This window comes from Orbicella franksi, chromosome 2 (genome assembly GCF_964199315.1).
Source record: "Orbicella franksi chromosome 2, jaOrbFran1.1, whole genome shotgun sequence".
NCBI lineage: Eukaryota > Metazoa > Cnidaria > Anthozoa > Scleractinia > Merulinidae > Orbicella > Orbicella franksi.
In genome coordinates this window covers 28,549,355-28,572,769 of record NC_138146.1, presented here as the reverse complement: position 1 = coordinate 28,572,769, position 23,415 = coordinate 28,549,355, and the positions used below count along the sequence as shown (strand labels likewise).

General features: G+C 40.6%; 1 protein-coding gene across 1 annotated transcript; it reads left to right on the top strand.

The window, feature by feature from the left end:
• Positions 1-17,428: 17,428 nt before the first annotated feature.
• On the top strand, positions 17,429-20,983 carry LOC145472510 (blastula protease 10-like). The gene is made up of 6 exons (XM_081454958.1): positions 17,429-17,561; positions 17,942-18,109; positions 18,720-18,867; positions 19,356-19,462; positions 20,044-20,115; positions 20,757-20,983. Exons 1-6 carry the CDS (start codon positions 17,483-17,485, stop codon positions 20,981-20,983), a joined length of 801 nt encoding a protein of 266 aa, XP_081311084.1. The 5' UTR covers positions 17,429-17,482.
• Positions 20,984-23,415: the final 2,432 nt, after the last annotated feature.

Genomic DNA, 23,415 nt, shown 5'->3' with positions numbered 1-23,415 from the left:
AAGAAATTTAGAGAAGCACTTACCCAAAAAAGTCATTGTAGTACGTATCTACCATGTATCGATTAGAGTGCTTGGAAATAAACTCTTTCATAGCATTGAGCTTTACATCTCCCCAAGTTTCATAACCCATATCCTCAAGTAAACCCATTCCAGTATCAGTTGCACAGTGAGGTGTTGACACAAACAGTCACGGCTAAGTAAGAACTTGTCAAAATAGTCCAGGGTTATGTTCATATGGTGGTGCTCATCTTCTTAAAGAAGCCAAGGATGGGGGCAAGCCTGAAAAAATTAAATAAATAAGCAAGGTTATACTTCCGCCTTAAATCTATGTGAAGACAACCAGACGGTTTTATCCAATCGGAGCCACAAGACACACACGATCTATTTGCAGCAAAGCAAACTTTAGTTCTTTTTAGCTTGTTGGTTATATTGACAGTTTGTGATCGGGCCAACATGAAATATACAAATAGATTTTGGTGTTGTTTACCTTGAGAAGACGGTCAGAAAAAGCGTTCTGAATCTCACTGGCATTGCCCTCAATGAAAGATATGTTTTCATCTTCCTTCGCCAATTCCCTAACTAAGCACAAGTCGATATCCAAAGAGTAGATATGGGTTTTGAAGCCGTACATCTTCATAACATCTGAGACCCACAGAGCACTACCTGCAGCGTACGATCCTATCTCAAATATAGTGGCAGGCTTAAGGTCCCATAGAAGTTGCTGTAAGACAGTCAGGTCTTGAGGTGCTTTGGCTAGCTCTACGCCCCGCCAAGTGGTATGATATCATGACGGGACGCACGGGGCTTCTACTGTAAGAACCGTAGAGAAATGGTAGGAAATTTTCCTAGCATTACTTACATACTCTCACTAGGGCTCTTCGTCTTACGGCCGGGGAAGGCGTCCTAATCTGTTTCAGTGACATGTCGATGATATTAAATAAAAAATAAACCAGAAAGGGCCGATGGAATATGAAACCCTTTTAGCCAGCCTTTGCGAACAAGCTGGAACGGGAAATTCGACTATAACACGCTACGTTAGGATATCCTAGAACAAAATAACTGTTTTTTGGCGCCAAAATGACGTTGCGGTAAGATTTGTAGCTTTTTGTGGAATTCAGACAGTTTGGCAGAAGTTAGGATTAACTTTTTCGCGGAAATTTAAAAGTTGCTTTATTGAAATTCAATATCAAGTGACGAGAAGCCGTCATTTATTAAAACAAACAAACGAATCGGAACTTCGAAACCCTTAACCTTGCAAAAAGTCGAGACTCCGAGCGAGCTTCGTATAAAAATCGAGACTGCGAGACGCACATAACCGCTAAAAAAACGAAACTGCGAGACCCGGGAAATTCGACTAAAATTTTGCGAAACCCAGAGTTTTTGAAGGACCATTGTCTCAACTAGGGAAGGTATAGCTTATTCCAGGAGGCGTCATGAAGCGCCCCGGTAAAACAAACCCCGCAAAATTTTCATCAAGTAACAAGAAGGTACTAACCGGACCTTTTCTTCAAATTGAAATTACTAAAATTGACAACTTTGCATCATTTTTAACTTATAAATAGAACGTTTCATCGTGTTAAAATTAAAAACTCGACCAGAGCAGTTAAATATTTATAAAGCAGACTAACGTAGCACTGCATCAAGAACAGTAAAAATTGTTTAAGGTTTCTTACATCATGGTCTACATATGAAGTGACCACCCATGTGCCAGCAACATAAATTTGAACTGGAACGAAGAATTTCTAAACGAGTTATAAGAACTCAGTGTTTTTACAAATTACACCCACAGCCTTAGAGGAATACAGCCTGTCCCAATAGAATAATAATAATAAAATGAAAACACCGGGAAGATAAACTTCAAGTAGAACTCATTTGCGTCCCCTCATGGGGTGAGAGATTCTCGCCCATATCAACTTTCTCTTCTCTCGTAAGTTATAGCGCGTTTAGAGATGCGCCACACTCGCGTTTTAGGTGCAGGGATCCCAACCAATGCTTACCTAACTTTTTAAAGATGCTACTTTAACCTTCCCCAAATCTACACACGTGTATTGCACTTGCGGAAAACTATCGATTTGCACAGTGTTTGGGTTGGAGATTCTCGCCCATATCGACTTTCTTTTCTCTCGCAAGTTCTCGCGCGTTTAGAGATGCGCCACACTCGCGTTTTAGTTGCGGGATCCCAACCAATGCTTACCTAACTTTTCAAAGATGCTACTTTTAGCGTTCCCCCAAATCTACACACGTGTATTTAACTTGTGGAAATCTATCGATTTGGACAGTGTTTGGGTTGGAGATTCTCGCCTCATATCAACTTTCTTTTCGCTAGTAAATTGTCGCGCGTTTAGAGATGCGCCAAACTCGTATTTTAGGTGCGGAAATCCCAACCAATGCTTACCTAACTTTTTAAAGATACTACTTTTAGCCCTCCCCTAAATCTACACAACTGTATTTCATTTGTTGAAGTGTATCGATTTGGACAGTGCTTGGGTATGAGATTCTCGCCCCTATCAATTTCTTTTCACTAGTAAGTTCTCGCGCGTTTAGAGATGCGCCACACTCCCTGTTTTGGTTTCGGGATTTAAAACTATGCTAACTGGACTTTTTAAAGATACTAGATTTGGCTCTTTCTCAAATGTACACACGTGTGTTTCACTTGTGGAAGTCTGTCGCTTTAAAGAATCCTTGAGTTGGAGATTCTCGCCCATTTTTTTTTTCTCGCGTGTTTTCCCCGCGTTTAGACATGCGCCACACTCGCATTTAAGGTGCGGGTATCCCAACCAATGCTTACCTAACTTTTTAAAGATGCTACTTTTAGCCCTCTTCCAAATCTACACACGTGTGTTTCACTTGTGGAAGCCTATTGATTTGGACAGTACTTGGGTAAGAGATTCTCGCCTATATCAACTTTCTTTTCGCTAGTAAATTCTCGAACGTTTAGAGATGCGCCACACCCGCAGTTTTGGTGTCGGGATCTTAAACGTTGTTTACTGGACCTTTTAAAGATGCTAGATTTGGCTCTTTCTCAAATCTACACACGTGTATTTTACTTGTGAAAGTCTGTCGCTTGGACAATGACTGGGTTAAAGATTTTCGCCCATTTATATCTTTTTTTCACTCGCGTGTTTTCGATTTGGACAGTGTTTAGGTTGGAGACTCTCGCCCATATTAATTTTCTTTTCTCTCGTAAGTTCTCGCGCGTTTAGAGATGCGCAACACGCGCGTTTTAGGTGCGGGTATCCCAGCCAGTGCTTACCTAACTTTTTAAATATGCCGCTCTCAAATCTACACACGTGCATTTAACTTGTGGACGTCTATCGATTTGGACAGTGTTTGGGTTGGAGATTCTCGCCCATATCAACTTTCTTTTCTCTTGTAAGTTCTCGCACATTAAAAGATGCGCGACACTCGCGTTTTAGATGCGAGAATCCCAGCCAATGCTCACCTAACTCTTTAAAGATTCTATTTTTAGCCTTCCCCCAAATCTACATACGTGTATTTCACTTGTGAAAGTCTATCGATTTGGACAGTGCTTGTGTGTGAGATTCTTGCTCATATTAGCTTTATCGTCTCTAGTAAGCTCTCGCGCGTTTAGATATGCGCTCCACTAGCGTTTTTGCTTTCTGGATCTCAAACTATGCTTACTGGCCTTTTTAAAGATGCTAAATTTAGCTCGTTCTCAAATCTACACACGTGGATTTTATTTGTGGTAGTCTGTCGCTTTGGACAATGCTTGGGTTGGAGATTCTCGCCTATTTTAATGCTTTTCTCTCGCAGATGAGATGCGCCACACTTTTTTTTTTGTCGGCATCTCAAACTATGCTTACTGGACTTTTTGAAGATGCTAGATTTGGACCTTTCTCAAATCTACACACATGTATTTCACTTGTAAAAAACTATCGATTTGGACAGTGTTTGGGTTGGAGATTCTCGCCCATATCAATTTTCCTTTCTCTCGTAAGTTCTCGCGCGTTTAGAGATGAACTACAATTGCGTTTTAGGTGCGGGGATCACCACCAATGCTTACCTAACTTTTTAAAGATGCTACTTTTAGCCCTCCTCCAAATCTACACACGTGTATTTCACTTGTGGAAGTTTATCGATTTGACAGTGCTCAAAGTCGCCAAGACCGGGCTACGCGCAGCGTGATTTTTTGACCAACTCTAGCTCGATTTCCAAGAACTTGGGCGATATTTCCGAGTCCCAGGGACTCTAAGCTAATTCAAGAAGAGTTTGCTTTTCAGTGAATTAGACAAAGGAAAACTTTTTGAACGCTTGGTTATGAGCAGTTTGGCCGAAATATAGCTACTTAGTGAGTAGAAAGCCTCCGAGACCGGGCTACGTGCAGCGTGATTTTAACCAGCTTTGGATTGATTTCCAGGTTTTTGGACGATATTTTGAGTCCAAGGGACTCTAAACTAATTCGAGAAGACTTTGGTTTCCAGTTAAATAGACAGAGCAAAAATCTTTCAACGTTTGGTCATGAGCAGTCTGGCCGAAATATCGCCCCTCCTTAACTCACTTAGTGACTAGAAAGTCGCCGAGACCGGGCTACGCGCAGCGTGATTTTGACCAACTTTAGGTCGATTTCCAGGAACATGTGCGATATTTTCGAGTCCCAGGGACTCTAAACTAATTCGAGAAGACTTTGATTTTTAGTGGATTGGACAGAGGAAAAATTTTTGAACGCTTGCTTATGAACAGTCTGACCGAAATGTAGCGACTTAGTAACTAGAAAGTCGACGAGACCGGGCTACGCGCAGCGTGATTTTGACACTGACTTTGGCTCGATTTCCAAGAACTTGGGCGATATTACCCAGTCCCAGGGACTCTAAACTAACTCGAGAAGACGTTGGTTTTCAGTGAAATAGGCAGAGGAAAAATTTTTGAACGCTTGGTTATAAGCACTCTGGCCGAAATATAGCCACTTAGTGACTATAAAGCCGCCGAGACCGGGCTACGCGCAGCGTGATTTTGACCAACTTTAGGTCGATTTCCAGGAACATAGGGGATATTTCCGAGTCCCAGAGACTCTAAACTAAACCGAGAAAACACACGAGTGAAAAAAAGATGTAAATGGGCGAGAATCTTTAACCCAGGCATTGTCCAAAGCGACAAACTTCCACAAGTAAAATACACGTGTGTAGATTTGAGAAAGGGCCAAATCTAGCATCTTTAAAAAGTCCAGGAAACACACTTTAAGATCCCGACACCAAAACCGAGAGTGTGGCGCATCTCTAATCACGCGAGAACTTACTACCGAAAAGAAAGTTGATATAGGCGAGAATCTCTTACCCAAGCACTGTCCAAATAAATAGACTTCCGCAAATGAAATACACAGTTGTAGATTTGGAGGGGGGGAAAAAGTAGCATCTTTAAAAATTAGTAAGCATTGCCTGGAATCCCCGCAACTGAAACGCGAGTGTGGCGCATCTCTAAACGCGGGAGAACTTAAGAAAGAAAAGGAAGTTGATATAGGCGAGAATCTCTAACCCAACCACTGTCCAAATCGATAGACTTCCACAAGTGAAATAAACGTATGTAGATTTGAGAGAGGGCTAAATCTAGCATCTTTAGAAAGTCTAGTAAACACACTTTGAGATCCCGAAACAAAAACCGCGAGTGTGGCGCATCTCTAAACGCGCAAGAACACGCGAGAGAAAAAAATATAAAGGGGCGAGAAACTCCAACCCAAGCATTGTCCAAAGCGACAGACTACCACAAGTGAAAGATTGTGAAAGGGGCTAAATCTAGCATCTTTAAAAAGCCCAGTAAACATAGTTTGAGATCCCGAGACCAAAACCGCGACTCGGGCGCAACCCTAAACAAGCGAGAAATTACTAGAGAAAAGAAAATTCATAGGGGCGAAAATCCCTGACCAAAGCACTATCCAAATCGATAGACTTCCACAAGTGAAATACACGTGTGTAGATTTGGGGCATGGCTAAAAGTAACATCTTTAAAAAGTTAGGTGACCATTGGTTGGGATTCCCGCACCTAAAACGCGAGTGTGGCGCATCTCTAAACGCGCGAGAACTTACGAGAGAAAAGAAAGTTGATATGGGCGAGAATCTCCAACCTAAGCACTGTCCAAATCGATAGACTTCCACAAGTGAAATACGATTGTGTAGATTGGGTGGAGGGCCAAAATAACATTTTCAAAGAGCCCCATAAGCATAGTTTTGGAATCCCTACACCGAAAACGCGACTGTGGCGTATCGCTAAACGCGCGAAAATACGCGAGTGAAAAACACATATAAATAGGCGAGCATATTTAACCCAAGCATCGTCCAAAGCGACAGACTGCCACAAGTGAAATACACGTGTGTAGATTTGAGGGAGGGCTAAAAGTAGCATCTTTAAAAAGTTAAATAAGCATTGGTTAAGATCCCCGCACCTAAAACGCGAGTGTGGCGCATCTATAAACGCGCGGGAACTTACAAGAAAAAAGAAAGTTGATATAGGCGAGAAACTCTCACCCAAGCACTGTCCAAATCGAAAGACTTTCACAAGTAAAATACACGTGTGTAGATTTGGCGGAGGGCTAAAAAAGGCATCTTTAGAAAGTTAGGTAAGCATTGGTTGGGATCCCCGCACCTAAAACGCAAGTCTGGCGCATCTCTAAACGCGCGAGAACTTACGAGAGAAAACAAAAGTTGATAGGGGCGAAAATCTTTCACCCAAGCACTGTGCAAATTGATAGTTTTCCACAAGTGAAATACACGTATGTAGATTTGGGGGAAGGCTAAAAGTAGCATCTGTAAAAAGTTAGGCGAGCATTGGTTGGGATCGCTGCACCCAAAACGCAAGTGTGGCGCATCTCTTAAAGCCCGAGAACTTACGAGAGAAAATAAATTTCTTATGGGCGAAAATCTCTTACCTAAGAACTGTCCAAGTCAAAAGACTTCCACAAGTGAAAAATTCACGTCTAAATCTAAGACAGGGCCAAAACTAGCATCTTTAAAAAGCCCAGTGACCATAGTTTAAGATCCCGACACCAAAAGTTCGAGTGTGCCCCATAGCTAAACGTGCTAGAAAAGACACGAGAAAAATAAATTTACATCTTTAAAAATATCCACCCAAGCACTGTTCAAATCGATACTTCCACAAGTGAAATACACGTTGGACATTTGGAAGAGGGCTAAAACTAGCATCTTTGAAAAACAAGGTAAGCAAAGTTTGGGATCCCCACTTCTAAAAGAGAATGTGCCGCCTCGCTTAACGTGCGAGAACACGCGGGAGAGAAGAAAATTCACATGGGAAAGAATATCTGACCCGAGCACTGTCCAAATCGATAGACTTCCACAAGTGAAATACACTTGTGTAGATTTGGGGGAGGGCAAAAACTTGATTTTTAAAGAGCCATGTGAGTATAGTTTAGGATCCCAAAACAAAAAACACGAGTGTGCCGCATCGCTAAACGCACGAGAAAAGGCGGGTGAAAAAAAGATATAAATGGGCGAGAATCTTTAACCCGAGCATTGACCAAAGCCACAGACTCGCACAAGTGAAATACACGTGTGTAGATTTGGGGGAGGGCTAAAAGTAGCATCTGTAAAAAGTTAGGTGAGCATTGGTTGTGATCCCTGCACCTAAAACTCTAGTGTGGCGCATCTCTAAACGCGCGAGAACTGACGAGAGAAAATAAATTTCTTATGGGCGAAAATCTCTTACCCAAGAACTGTCCAAATCGAAAGACTCCCACAATTAACAAACACAAATGCCAAAATTTAAGAGAGGGCCAAAACTGGCTTCTTTAAAAAGCCCAGTGTGCCGCATAGCTAAACGCGCTATAAAAGACACGAAAAAAATAAATTTAATAATAAAAATAATAATATTTAATATTTCTAAGGCGCAAATTAACATGTGAATATGATCAAATGCGCCTTAATTTACATCATTTACAAATGCGCCGAAATTTACATCGTTAAAAAGCACTGTTCAAAATCGATAGACTTCCGCAAGTGAAATACACGTTAGATATTTGTAAGAGGGCTAAAACTAGCATCTTTAAAAGCAAGGTAAGCAAAGTTTAAGATCCCCACATATAAAAACGAGTGTACCGCCTCGCTTAACGGACGAGAACACGCAGGAGAAAAGAAAATTAACATGGGAAAGAATATCTAACCCAAGCACTGTCCAAATCGATAGACTTCCACAAGTGAAATACACTTGTGTAGATTTAGGGCAGGGCTAAAAGTAGCATCCATAAAAAGTTAGGTGATCATTGGTTGGGATCCCTACACCTAAAACGCGAGTGTGGCGCATCTCTAAACGCGCGAGAACGTACGATAGAAAAAAAGTTGATTTGGGCGAGAACCTCTCACCCAAGCACTGTCCAAATCGATAGTTTTTCCACAAGTAAAATACACGTTTACAGATTTCGGGGAGGGCTAACCGTAGCGTCTGTAAAAAGTTAGGTCAGCATTGGTTGGGATCCCTACACCTGAAACGCGAGTGTGGCGCATCTCTAAACGCGCAAGAACTTACGAGAGAAAAGAAGTTTGTTATGGGCGAAAATCTCTTACCCAAAAACTGTCCAAATCGAAAGACTCCCACAAGTGAAAAATACACATGTCTAAATTTAAGAGAGGGCTAAAACTTGCATCTTTAAAAAGCCCAGTGAATATAGTTTAAGATCCCAAAACGAAAAGTTCGAGTGTGTCGCATAGCTAAACGCGCTACAAAAGACAGGAGGAAAATAAATTTATATCGTTAAAAATATCCACCCAAACACTGTTCAAATCGATAGACTTCCGCAAGTGAAATACACGTTGGATATTTGTAAGAGGGCTAAAACTAGCATCATTAAAAAGCAACAGAACCAAAGTTTGGGATCCCCACATCTAAAAGCGAGTGTGCCGTCTAGCTTAACGTGCGAGAACACGCGGGAGAAAAGAAAATTGACATGGGAAAGAATATCTAACCCAAGCATTGTCCAAATCGGTAGACTTCCACAAGTAAAATACACTTGTGTAGATTTAGGGCAGGGCTAAAAGTAGCATCCATAAAAAGTTAGGTGATCATTGGTTGGGATCCCTACACCTAAAACGCGAGTGTGGCGCATCTCTAAACGCGCGAGAACGTACGATAGAAAAAAAGTTGATTTGGGCGAGAACCTCTCACCCAAGCACTGTCCAAATCGATAGTTTTTCCACAAGTAAAATACACGTTTACAGATTTCGGGGAGGGCTAACCGTAGCGTCCATAAAAAGTTAGGTGATCATTGGTTGGGATCATTGGTTGGGATCCCTGCACCTAAAACGCGAGTGTGGCACATCTCTAAACGCACGGAAACTTACGATAGAAAAGAAAGTTGATAAAGGCGAGAATCTCAAACCCAAGCACTGTCCAAATCGATAGACTTCCACCAGTAAAATACACGTGTGTAGATTAGGGAGAGGGCTAAAAGTAGCATCTTTAAAAAGTTAGAAAGCATTCCTTGGGATCCCTGCAACTAAAACGCGAGTGTGGCGCATCTCTAAAGGTGCGAGAACTTACGAAAGGAAAGAAAGTTGATATAGGCGAGAATCTCCAACCCAAACACTGTCTTAATCGATAGACTTCCACAAGTGAAATACACGTGTGTAGATTTGAGAACGGGCTAAATCTAGCATCTTTAACAAGTAAACATACTTTGAGATCCCGACACGAAAACTGCGAGTGTGGCGCATCTCTAAACGCACGAGAACACACGAGACAAAAAAATATAAAGGGGCGAGAAACTCCAACCCAAGCATTGTCCAAAGCGACAGACCTCCTCACGTGAAAGACACGTGTGTAGATTTGAGAAGGGGCTAAATCTAGCATCTTTAAAAACTCCAGTAAAAATAATTTGAGATCCCGAGACCAAAACCGCGTGTGGGGCGCACCTCTAAACGGGCAAGAACTTACTAGAGAAAATAAAGTTGATAGGGGCAAGAAACTCTCACCCAAGCACTATCCAAATCGATAGACTTCCACAAGTGAAATACACGTGTGTAGATTTGGGGCATGGCTAAAAGTAACATCTTTAAAAAGTTAGGTGACCATTGGTTGGGATTTCCGCACCTAAAACGCGTGTGTGGCGCATCTCTAAACGCGCGAGAACTTACGAGAGAAAAGAAAGTTGATATGGGCGAGAATCTCAAACCTAAACACTGTCCAAATCGATAGACTTCCACAAGTGAAATACGATTGTGTAGATTGGGTGGAGGGCCAAAACTAACATTTTCAAAGAGCCCCGTAAGCATAGTTTGGGATCCCTACACTAAAAACCCGAGTGTGCCGCATCGCTAAACGCGCGAAAATACGCGAGTGAAAAAAAGATATAAATGGGCGAGAATCCTAAACCCAAGCGTTGTCCAAAGCGACAGACTGCCACAAGTGAAATACACTTCTGTAGATTTGGGGGAGGGCTAGAAGTAGCATCTTTAAAAAATTAAGTAAGCATTGGTTAGGATTCCCGCACCTAAAACGCGAGTGTGGCGCATCTCTAAACGCCCGAGAACTTACGAGAGAAAAGAAAGTTGATAGAGGCGAGAATCTCTCACACAAGCACTGCCTAAATCAAAAGACTTTCACAGGTGAAATACACGTGTGTAGATTTGGCAGAGGGCTAAAAGTAGCATCTTTAAAAAGTTAAGTAAGCATTGGTTAAGATCCCCACACCTAAAACGCGAGTGTGGCGCATCTCTAAACGCCCAAGAACTTACGAGAGAAAAGAAAGTTGATATGGGAGAGAATCTCTTACCCAAGCACTGTCGAAATCGAAAGACTCACAAGTGAAATACACGTGCGTAGATTTGGCGGAAGGCTAAAAGTAGCACCTGTAAAAAGTTAGGTGAGCATTGGTTGGGATCCCTGCACTTAAAACGCGAGTGTGGCGTATCTCTAAACGTGCGAGAACTTACGAGAGAAAAGAAATTTGTTATGGGCGAGAATCTCCAACCCAACCACTGTCCTAATCGATAGACTTTCACAAGTGAAATACACGTGTGTAGATTTGGGGGAGGGCTAAAAGTAGCATCTGTAAAAAGTTAGGTGAGCATTGGTTGTGATCCCTGCACCTAAAACGCGAATGTGGCGCATCTCTAAACGCGCGAGAACTGACGAGAGAAAGGAAATTTGTTATGGGCGAATATCTCTTACCCAAGAACTGTCCAAATCGAAAGACTCCCACAAGTAAAAAACACAAATGTCTAAATTTAAGAGAGGGCTAAAACTAGTATCTTTAAAAAGCCCGGTGTGCCGCATAGCTAAACGCAATAGAGAAAAGACACGAAAAAAATAAATTTACATCGTTAAAAATATCCACCCAAACACTGTTCAAATCGATAGACTTCCGCAAGTGAAATACACGTTAGATATTTGTAAGAGGGCTAAAACTAGCATCTTTAAAAAGCAAGGTAAGCAATGTTTAGGATCCCACATCTAAAAAAGAGTGTGCCGCCTCGCTTAACGTGCGAGAACACGCAGGAGAAAAGAAAATTAACATGGAAAAGAATATCTAACCCAAGCACTGTCCAAATCGATAGACTTCCACAAGTGAAATACACTTGTGTAGATTTAGGGCAGGGCTAAAAGTAGCATCCATAAAAAGTTAGGTGATCATTGGTTGGGATCCCTGCACTTAAAAGGCGGGTGTGGCGCATCTCTAAACGCGTGAGAACGTACGATAGAAAAGAAAGTTGATTTGGGCGAGAATCTCTCACCCAAACACTGTGCAAATCGATAGTTTTCCATAAGTGAAATAAACGTGTGTAGATTTCGGGGAGGGCTAACCGTAGCGTCTGTAAAAAGTTAGGTGAGCATTGGCGACAAGCGACAGACTATCACAAGTGAAATACACTTGTGTAGATTTGAGAAGGGGCTAAATCCTACATCTTTAAAAACTCCAGTAAACATAGTTTTAGATCCCGAGACCAACACCGCGTGTTGGGCGCAGCTCTAAACGTCCAAGAACTTACTAGAGAAAATAAAGTTGATAGAGGCAAGAATCCCTCACCCAAGCACTATCCAAATCGATAGACTTCCACAAGTGAAATACACGTGTGTAGATTTCGGGGAGGGCTAACCGTAGCGTCTGTAAAAAGTTAGGTGAGCATTGGCGACAAGCGACAGACTACCACAAGTGAAATACACGTGTGTAGATTTGAGAAGGGGCTAAATCCTACATCTTTAAAAACTCCAGTAAACATAGTTTTAGATCCCGAGACCAAAACCGCGTGTGGGGCGCACCTCTAAACGTCCAAGAACTTACTAGAGAAAATAAAGTTGATAGAGGTAAGAATCCCTCACCCAAGCACTATCCAAATCGATAGACTTCCACAAGTGAAATACACGTGTGTAGATTTGGGGCATGGCTAAAAGTAACATCTTTTAAAAGTTAGGTGACCATTCGTTGGGATTCCCGCACCTAAAACGCGAGTGTGGCGCATCTCTAAACGCGCGAGAACTTACGAGAGAAAAGAAAGTTGATATGGGCGAGAATCTCAAACCTAAACACTGTCCAAATCGATAGACTTCCACAAGTGAAATACGATTGTGTAGATTGGGTGGAGGGCCAAAACTAACATTTTCAAAGAGCCCCGTAAGCATAGTTTGGGATCCCTACACTAAAAACTCGAGTGTGCCGCATCGCTAAACGCGCGAAAATACGCGAGTGAAAAAAAGATATAAATGGGCGAGAATCCTAAACCCAAGCATTGTCCAAAGCGACAGACTGCCACAAGTGAAATACACGTCTGTAGATTTGGGGGAGGGCTAGAAGTAGCATCTTTAAAAAATTAAGTAAGCATTGGTTAAGATTCCCGCACCTAAAACGCGAGTGTGGCGCATCTCTAAACGCCCGAGAACTTACGAGAGAAAAGAAAGTTGATAGAGGCGAGAATCTCTCACACAAGCACTGTCTAAATCGAAAGACTTTCACAGGTGAAATACACGTGTGTAGATTTGGCGGAGGGCTAAAAGTAGCATCTTTAAAAAGTTAGGTAAGCATTGGTTGGGATCCCCGCACCTAAAGTACGAGTGTGGCGCATCTCTAAACGCTCGAGAACTTACGAGAGAAAAGAAAGTTGATATGGGAGAGAATCTCTTACTCAAGCACTGTCGAAATCGAAAGACATTCACAAGTAAAATACACGTGCGTAGATTTGGGTGAGGGCTAAAAGTAGCATCTTTAAAAAGTTAGGTGAGCATTGGTTCGGATCCCTGCACCTAAAACGCAAGTGTGGCGTATCCCTAAACACGCGAGAACTTACGGGAGAAAACAAAGTTGATAGGGGCGAGAATCTCTCACCCAAGCAGTGTCCACATCGAGAGACGTCCATCAGTTAAATACACGTGTGTAGATTAGGGAGAGGGCTAAAAGTAGCATATTTAAAAAGTTAGGTGAACATTGGTTGGGATCCTCTTACCTAAAACGCGAATGTGGCGCATCTCTAAACGCCCGAGAACTTACGAGAGAAAAGAAAGTTGATATGGGAGAGAATCTCTCACCCAAACATTGTGCAAATTAATAGTTTTCCACAAGTGAAATACACGTGTGTAGATTTGAGGGAGGGCTAAAAGTAGCAACTGTAAAAGGTTAGGTGAGCATTGGTTGTGATCCCTGCGCCTAAAACGCGAGTGTGGCGCATCTCTAAACGCGCGAGAATTTACGAGAGAAAAGAAAGTTGATATGGAAGAGAATCTCTTACCCCTTCTTATTGGTTATTCCATTTTTCAAATTTTTGAGTACCTTGAAGGAACTGAGGATGGGTAAGATTTTTCAAACCTCCGACTGAACTTATACCTTACAGTAGGATAAAGCTTCTGTGGTATGCCCTCATTTTATTTATTTCAAATCATTAGCATTGCTGCAAGTAAAGACATGTAAGATTACATCCATAGAATACTTTTCTTGTTATTTTTTTTCTTTCAGGACTGTGTTTTGACCAAAAATAAGGCAAAATGAATTTGTGGATGAGGCGTTTAGACGGTTAGGTCCGGATCGAATCCAGATTTAAGCAGAATTTTTCCTTTCCTTTTCTGACCGTCTGTCGACTATCGTTGTTGTTTTAAACGGTTTGAGCGAGCTCTTTTCTCGTTGATAAATCACAGTAATTAGTCAAAGACATAGGGAGGTTAAGGAGAGCTCTGTTTGTTTGTGTAGGACTTGAAAGTACCCCGGTGTTGATTTTTACTTACCATGTGCATGCCCAATCTCGTGTTGTGCAACACCTGTCCACCAACAAAAACATCCAAGAGAGATCCTCTGTTCCACCAATTCTGCATAGGTGAACATCTGAAAAGAAAGTGGCTTAAACATTATCAACTGAATATGAGGATGATTATTTTCTTGTTTTCACCGAGTGATAGCGGAAGGACTAGATTTTTGCGATGACATAAAATGTCGCCAAAGCTTCAGGCCAGCATTTTCGTATTTCACGTTCGGGATTGTCAAAATATATAAATACATTTTCATGGAGTCGTGATAAATAATTCAGAAAACGTGTAGTGTCTGGCTTAGTGTCAAATTAAAATACTGTCTCAAAACAGAATTTCACAATCAGTTGGAGTATGAGGCTTAACGCATTAACAACTGTAGACCGCGCGTGCAATTTTTATGCCCATTACAATCAAACTACGGCTTAGTGTCTGTATATGTTGACTTAAAAACCTACAATAAATTGAAGAAATCCTGGTCCCAGTAAATATGAATTTTTTTTCTTACGGTGTATTTTGTTATGATCACTCCTAATTCTGTCACTAGTATAAAAGACCTCGAATTACGTAATTGAAGTAAGTTAAATGAATTAGAGATGCAAAGTTGCAAACATAGGAAGGATGACCACTTCAGATATTCCAAAAATTTTTGACTTACACCTTCCCGCGAAAAAAACCCACGTAATCTGCGTGATTTGTGCGAGGGACAAACTTAACACATTTTTTTCCTTCCCTATCTTTTATTGCACGGTCTATTGCCATTTCTGTCATTCCCTTTAAACCGACAGCGTTAAGAACTTCATTTCTGAAAAAAAGTTTATCAAACAATAGTGGGAATTTCATGCTTTGGATTTTCAAAGAAATAGCTATTCTGAAATTTGTGATTTGTTGCATTGGTCGATGAAAGTTGAATTTGTTTCTCATTCGGATTTGTATAGGGGTCCAGATTTCTAACTCTAAAGCACGCATACCCCCAAAATTGCCGTAACCACTGAGAGAATTCAGAATCGAATGTTAAGCCTGACAATGTCATAAAGCCACGGTTATACAAAGAGTTAACTGCCGCGTTTAAAAAAAAATTAATGTTTACCGGTGTAATATGTAGTTTTGACTGTGAATTTAGTTACACAAGACAGGCCATGAAACTGTTAATATCGAGAAAACAGGTGCATTTTCTGATAAATCTTCCTTAAAGTAATTGATGAGTTTCCGATTCTAGCCCGAGTAAGCTGCCCGAGTACTCACGAGTACTCCAAAACCAGTCACGTTAGCATGACGCAATGAGGTTGCGTCTCTTTCCTGAGCAACATTGGTGACGTAGTGCGGTTCCGTGATACGTGATGACGTGATACCGGATGTCGCCATCAACTGGTTCTTAGTTCCCCTGCAGCTTTACCGGAGTTAATGGTGCAATTTTCTTCCCACTTGTTTCATTGGAAGAATCACCGCACCTTTAGCATCTTCCAGGCGTTCAGTTAGTTGGGGCACAGCGCGAAAAACAGCGAGCGAAAAATAGAGGAGAGGAACGACGAGGGAAAGCGAAAGAACGCCTGCGGGCAAACTTAACAAAAGATCGCTCCAGTATACCAGGATCTGGTATACCTTCTGATTGGTCAATTTTTGCAGGCTTTGTCAATACTCGAGCGTTACTGACGCAGAAGAGAAATGCGATATGCAGGCGGTCAAGTAGTAGTCTCCTCCGCAGCCGTTTTTTGGGATGTCACGCAACGCTCCACTAAAGATCCTGGTATACTGGAACGATCTTTTGTTAAGTTTGCCCGCAGGTTGCCTAAAATTTCTTTGCTAGTGGCTACTTGACTAGTCTCCTTGGGGGGAGCGTTGCCTGACATCCCAAAAAACGGCTGCTGAGGAGACTAGTCAAGTAGCCACTGGCAAAGAAATTTTAGGCAACCAGCACAATATAAGAAAAGTTAACTCTAATGAGTTTTACGCTCCGTTGGTGAGTTTAAATCTGACAGAGGCCAAACATTTCTTTTCCATCAATGGTGCCTCCATTTCCCTGCCGAGGTTAACGCCATGGCTAAGTTGGATCTTATCGAACGAAAAATCATTCATTAACTCGTCTGTTTACCCATTCATCATACAATTGATACGATTAATCCTATATGGCCTTTTAAACATTCACGTTTACTTCTGAGTCAAGCAAAAACGCTGTAATTTGAGTGTTATTTATAGACTTCTGACTTGGCATTGCGTGCTCTTCTTTACAAAAAAAACTGTAATTACTCTATACTTCGTTCTTGAGACTGAATAACAGCCCAGTGTATCATATTAGCCTAGATTGTAGTGTTCCTAGCTACAGCATATCGAGATACTTAACGAACCCAGGCCATACCCCGTGAATTGTCGTTTTTAGCGGTCGTCACAGAAGAGGACCCCTTGAAAATCGAGGCGATAAATAACAGAGAACTAAACAATGCCTTCATGCATATGTTAGATTGCCACTGAATTTGATCTTAGTTACAACAAATTTTCCTTCCTACTCTCAAAGTCCTGAATTTAATGTTTTTCATTCACAATAGTTTTCACCGAATTTGCACAAAAGAGTTGACATTTGACACAATATAAATGACGCACATCTGCTTGGTTTGTTTCAAATAATTTATTGTCACGATATCTTTAATAGGTAAATAGACTGATAAATAACGCATTTTCCTAATCACCATGATGAAAGCTGTATTGTTCCTTGGAAACAGCTGTAACTAACAAACACAATAACGAATAACTAATCGTAGGGGAATTAGACGCTAAAAAGAATTCTCAGTTACTAAAGAAACAAAACAACACAAACAAAATTACAAAAACAGAACGAGAATCAAATCAACTGTTTCAGTTAAACATGATGGAAGAATTTGATACATATTGAAACAGTTTCCAACTTAAACATGTATCTTTCAATTTGTGATTAGTTGTTCAGCTATTTCAATTAAACTTCTCTTTGTCAACAGATATACAATTCCATGGGTTTAACGAAAAAATAAAGCGCATAAACCTTTATAGATAATTGTTACACCTTTTATTGTTTTAGTCTTAGCCTCCACAGCTGGTTCAACATTGACAACAAAAGCAGCATAGCCCTTTTCTTATGATATGTGTTGCTTGGCCTAAGATTCTGCAGTTGAGACAATATTTATAAACTAACTAAAATGGTTATCACGTTAGAGACACCTGAGGAGAATTTCTAAGTCGACAAAGGCCAAATCAGTTTAACATCAACGTCGAGGTCATTCACAGCCAAACTTACTGTAAAGCTTTCGAGGCCGGCTGTTTATCCAAAATGTTATATTTGTTTCTTTTTCTCTTCGTTTCTTCCTCTTTGGGAGTTCCAGTGATGAAGGAAGACAGCGAAAAACGAGGTAACTGAGAATATATTGCAGCAAGCAGGATAATTTTCCATATTAGTCGGACTTCTTTTACACGTATTTTTTTGTTATGCTGAGATAGACTTACGTTTTAAGCCTTACTGGTCCTCTTTTCATTCAGTGTTACAGTTCAGAATTTCATGTTCTGCAATTCATTGTACCTCTAGAATTTTCAGATTAGCTCTCTTGGGCTGAGATTTAGTGTCCGTTGTTCGTACTAGAGAGGGTTCTTCTTTTAGAGGGCGTGGAGAGGTCGGTTGCTATTCGAATTCTAAGTTTGCAGATACGGAATATGTCTGTATGGTTCTGTTATGTGTATGCAACATCTTTAAAAATTTTATATGGCAAAATTTTATCACTGCTTTATGTTTCAGGCTTCTCGAGATTTCAAAAATTTGAAGGAGACATGATGTTACCAATGGAGCAGATTCAAGCGGCTGAGCACGGCCTGGACCCAACTGTTACAGGCGGAGCTCGCGGACTAAAACGCAGAGCACAATGGCCTGGTGGAATAGTTCCCTACACAATACATTCTAGCGCAAGTATGATACAAGATTTTATTCCCGGACACTTTTCCTATCGCGATCGTCGTTATTTTTATCATTATACCATATTTGTATTCTCGGTTTTGGCTACGAACTAGCTTGCAACTGATCGAGGCTAAGGCGAGGAGTCTTTTCAAATGTAAATTACATTTCTCTCTTTTTAATTTATGATATTACCCTGATAGTTTCAGTCCAATTAATACTGAGAATACGACTATGGCCTATTTACATTTCCTGCATGTCTTTGCACGTACAGTATAACACGCAATCCTGTTTGTGTTAAGTGAAATAATGCTTCTGGTTTTTGAAAACGCAAAATAAATGATTGAAATTTCTTTGAGATCCCAAGAATGCTGCGACTAATCCGAGTTGTTGCACCCGCCTTAGATCGTAGCTGTTCAGTGGACGAGGCTTGTGGTCGCCTGCTCATGATATCAATCATAAAATATCCTCATCCATGGATCGGACATTTCGTGCTCACCAAATGGTTTTATATACACATAAATTAGGTAATATAGACAACAACTGCAATAGTAAAAGGGATGGTCGAGTTTAATAATAAAATTAGTAACTTGCGATTTTACGTGAATTCTGGTTAACTCTTTAGAAAACAAATTTCTAAACGCACTTGGAATAAAGGGACCGACAGAAAGAGCAATATATAGTGCCCTGAAGGAGTGGGAAGAGAAAACGTGCATCCGATTCGTGCCCAGGACTACTCAGAAAGACTACGTGGAGTTCTTCGCCGGTGATGGGTAAGATTCTGCGATACCTTTTGTGTATTTATATTGTGGGAGGGTTTTTAATGAAGTGGTGTATGAACTCGAATACAAATATTAAGGAAACTTGTTATCGATCAGTTGGCCTTGCAACTATGAGTTGAAACTGTTATCCGTAATACATGATGCAATTAGGAATTATAACAACCTATAGACCCTTTCTGACTTACCTTGTGCGTCTGTTTCAAAACTATTCCTTGTGCAAAATCTTTCCTATGGAAATGAGTTTGATTTACAGGAAAATGAAACTCTAGTTGGAACAAAGGTTCTTATGAATGGTTTTCCACGAGGACTCGTTTTGACACGGAGGCAAAAGGCAACTAGGAAATGGTCTATTTACAAATAAATGATTGTTTACTATTGAGACGTTTTGATGCTCATGTCGGCCCGATGACGAAATAGTGAAACTGCTGGTCAGAAAATTCGTAACAAGAAAACTAACACTTTATTTTGGCTTCTTGCAGATGCTGGTCTTACGTTGGAGACCTTAAAAATGGAAAGCAGCAGATTTCTATTGGAAGCTTTTGTTACTTTCACGGCATTGTAGTACACGAGATTGGCCACGCTCTAGGTTCAGTGTCGTTTTGCTTTTGAAAGTTCTTTCTAAATACTGGCGAATAACTTCGAAAAGGTCGATGAAGCCGAAGGCCGAATCAACTATCACCTCATGCTGGGAAGTCGAGAGCAAATTATCATTTCTTAGTAGAATTCTAGCATAAATTTACTTCAAAGAATAGTTTCCAATTATTAAACTACGGTTGTATTGGCATTCACGCTTCAGAAAAACCGCACTGATTGAATTGTCATCATTTGAAATTTGCAGTTGTGTGCGCGTGCTCATCGGTTTTTTTTTTCCGACAATTTAGAGCTGCCGAAGTCGAGAAACCTTGACTGTCAGTTTCTTTACGTCTTCTCGGAAGTTTGATTATCCATTGTTTCTAAATTTTCATCGAGAAAACGAGAAAGCGTGACAACCCAGAGTACGATAGCTCAGCCAATCACATTGCAGCATTTGCATTAGTACATGAATAAAATTATACTAAACCAATTTAGCAGACGCCTCCATAGTATAGGAGTTTATGCGAGCTCTGACAACTAGGTATATTTATAGTTTCGCCGGTTTGACACTGTTATTTTGGTGTTCCTTTACAGGATTCTGGCACGAACAAAGCCGCCCGGACCGTGATGACTTTGTCGAAATTGTTTGGGATAATATTAAACCAGGTATGGCTGCCTAGCCTGGGAGTGTTATGCGAGTACGCTGAAATTGTACAGATTTCATCGTTTAATAATTGGACCAAGTGAACAAAAATTCAGTGATATGGAGAGTAAATTTAAAATTAATTTGATCGATCGAGATCGAGATGTGATGAACTTTTAGGGCTTCTTTTAGCGAGAAAGTCTCATTATCCTCGAGCTCTGCAATTGTAAGGTTGCGGCAAGAAAATAAATTGCTGACGGTGGATGGTATAGATGCAGAACTTGGACGATCTAACGTGAACAGTTTGAAAAGATCCAAATGGATAAAATGCATAACGATTCAATCAGAAACGAAAAAAATTTCGTGGTACGAGTACAACTAATTGTACTCCACTCGGTCCAATTACTACAACTAATAGCACTTTATATTCCGACAACCCATCACATGCAACGACGCAATTTTTTTAATGGCTGACGCGAATTTAAATCCAAAATCACTGTCACCCACATCGACAGACGCAAGGAACTGGCCCGAAGAAATTCGTGCAATAGATGTCCAGACCGGGAAAAACAGGAAACAGAATTTATTTTGACATCCTGACAAAATGCCTTTATCTCTAAATTTGAAATACCATGTTAAGTAAAAATTTTGTTTATCTTGGCAGATAGCAAGCACAATTTTAACAAGTACGGTCATGGCCCCATCGACAGCTTGGGTGTTCCTTATGACTATGGTTCAATCATGCACTACGGCAAGCGAGACTTTGCTCGATGGCCATGGCAGACTACCATAAGACCAAGGCAATCAGGTGCATCAATTGGCCAGCGAAGTCATCTCAGTCCTCTGGATGTTAAACAAATGAATCTTTACTACAAGTGTAACAAGAAATAAAGCTCGAAGTAACTAAGATGTCTTTACGTAATCATGTTACTTTGTAAAGTTCGAAGAAAGACCAATGAATGCATAAAGATAGAATGTCTGAGTGTTTCTTCTTGTTTTAGTATCAAAAGCACCACTTGTCAAAAAAGAAGTTAATTGTAAACCATAAGATTTGCTCTGACGGTACTAAACCCAAACAGTAGTTGGGGAATTTAACAGTTGAATGCCTGTAAAAATCGACCAAAATCACCTATCAATGGCACAAGTCGAAAAATTGATTTCGCTTGTATTTTGCCCAAATATAGGTCCTAGTAAGAATAGAGACGGACCATGGTTTGTTTCTGCTAATACAGCTTTCTTTGGTAGAAATATGCCAAAAACAATTTAGCCCAATTGGGCTCAAAATCTACTTCCGGTTTTGCTGAACCTTCCGAATATTTGATTGCTTCGCGCTCCGTACAGCAGCTACTTGACAATCTTTCAATGGATTTTATATTCAGCCCAGCTCTTCGTGGTATGACTGAGTGGAAAATAAAATAAATCGAAGGTAGTTTTGAGCCCAAAACGAGATCAAACAGACGCAAAATTTTACAATGCTTTGAAAGCGAATTAAAATATTAAAGCATTAAAACATCGCTTATTTTAACTTAAAACGCCTTGAAAACACTTTCTACGGTTAACTATACATACACTTGTTTGAAAATCAAAAAATACCTCTGGGCAAATGGTTTTAAGAAGCCCGGCTTGGCCTGTGTTTCTTCATCAATTTTGCCCAAAATCCGCCGTTGGAATGTAAAGAATTGCGTGACGCGGGTATACTCATTCGTTTCCGATAACCTGCTCAAAGAAATCTTCAGAAACGTCGTATATGGAAAAAATAATGAAAAATGTTTTCTTTTTGTGTAAGCTCGTATAAATATATATCTGAGCGATTTCGCAAAAACATGCCCGCTACCTTAAGGTTTTTGCTAGCGACCTTAAACCCAGGGGAGGCTCCGTCAAGGGCAGGCCGGGCACATGGCCCAGGCACTGGCCTATCTGCTGGTGGCGGCCAGTTGTCAAAAGCAGGGAGGAGGAGAGAGTGTCTCGTTCTGACACCCACAGCTACAATGGTGGACAAACTTCCTTGGGACACTTGCGTCATTGCATGAATTATCTGTGTTTTAAAAACGAAGTTTGAAAAAGAAGTGTTATCCTTTTCAAAATTCGTTTCTGCGCCTCCCCCTCCCCTCACCCATGGGTGGGTGGGTGGGTGGGTGAGTGAGTGAGTGAGTGAGTACTACTACAGTATGATTATACAATATACTTCTGGTCCTCTATCCTCTATCCTGTGAAAGAGATTTTCACGTGTGCAAACCCTACCCTTATCCAACAAAGAACTCAATGTATTCATTCTGGTAGGTTCTTGGCTTAAATCTGATGCGGGTAAACTCCTCCCATTCTCTTATTGCGCTGTGGATAATCGCCTTCCTGTGTGGTCCGCGCCCTGGAAAGAGAATGACCACAAAATAATTACTAATGCTAATCACAAACGACATTGAATTATTGTACTTGTGTCCCATGGAACACATATTTAAAAAATGATCTGAAGACGTAACTCATTGTCCTTTTTTATTTCATTGCATAGTAACTTGTTTCCTAAAAGTCTACGCCACTCCTTTACGCTCGTTATCTCGCTAGTCTAATAAATTGCAGGAATGAAACGCAAAAAGGGGGAAAAGCCATGCTTATAAAACTTGTATGGCGAATCAGCTAAGTAAAGGCAATAATTCTATTTATTGAAAAGATAGATTTTCTATAACATGTAAATAATCTTCATTAGTATGAGATGGAGATAACTTAAGTATTTTTAAATCGATTGTTACTGTCGTTTTCTTAGTTGAAAGAAAGCAAAAGGAGAACTTGTTTACTATCAAATGTAAAGAGTTGGTCTTCGAGTGATGTAACTTAAATCAGTATTGGTAACGTTTGGAATATTCAATTGATATTTTTTTCCTATTGGTCGAATAATCTCTTTCCCCTGGGGTGCAGGAAGTTCACGACATCATCTTTTAAAAAAAACTATAAGAATTTACTTGCACGCATTCAAAACAATATGAGGCACGAGTCAACGCTGATGCAAGTGTTTGGGGAAAATTTGAAGAGAAAACCAAGAAAAACTTCGCAGACTGTAATAGAGTTTCACTCACCACTTTTAGTTATGTCATCTTCGACTTTTTTCGGCAGCGATGAGGCAGCGAGGAGAGGAACGCACAAGAGCAACATCTTGTATCCAGTACAGTATGATATGATTTTCCTGTTCGTGTCCTTTATATAGTGCTGGTCTTTGAAATCGTTAATTGTATATATTCAGCTAGTGAAACATTCCTTTTCTTTTAGAACAAGTGAAAAGATTTTTAATTTGGCTAAACACCATGTAATATTTTGTACAGAAAGCAATATAC

What these genes read in the sequence shown, in the direction of transcription:
- LOC145472510 (XM_081454958.1), top strand. Translation starts at nt 17,483, where the DNA reads ATGTTATATTTGTTTCTTTTTCTCTTCGTTTCTTCCTCTTTGGGAGTT. An exon ending in GAGTTCTTCGCCGGTGATGG is followed by an intron (nt 18,868 to 19,355) that starts GTAAGATTCTGC and finishes GGCTTCTTGCAG; the next exon opens with ATGCTGGTCTTACGTTGGAG. An exon ending in TTGGGATAATATTAAACCAG is followed by an intron (nt 20,116 to 20,756) that starts GTATGGCTGCCT and finishes TTATCTTGGCAG; the next exon opens with ATAGCAAGCACAATTTTAAC.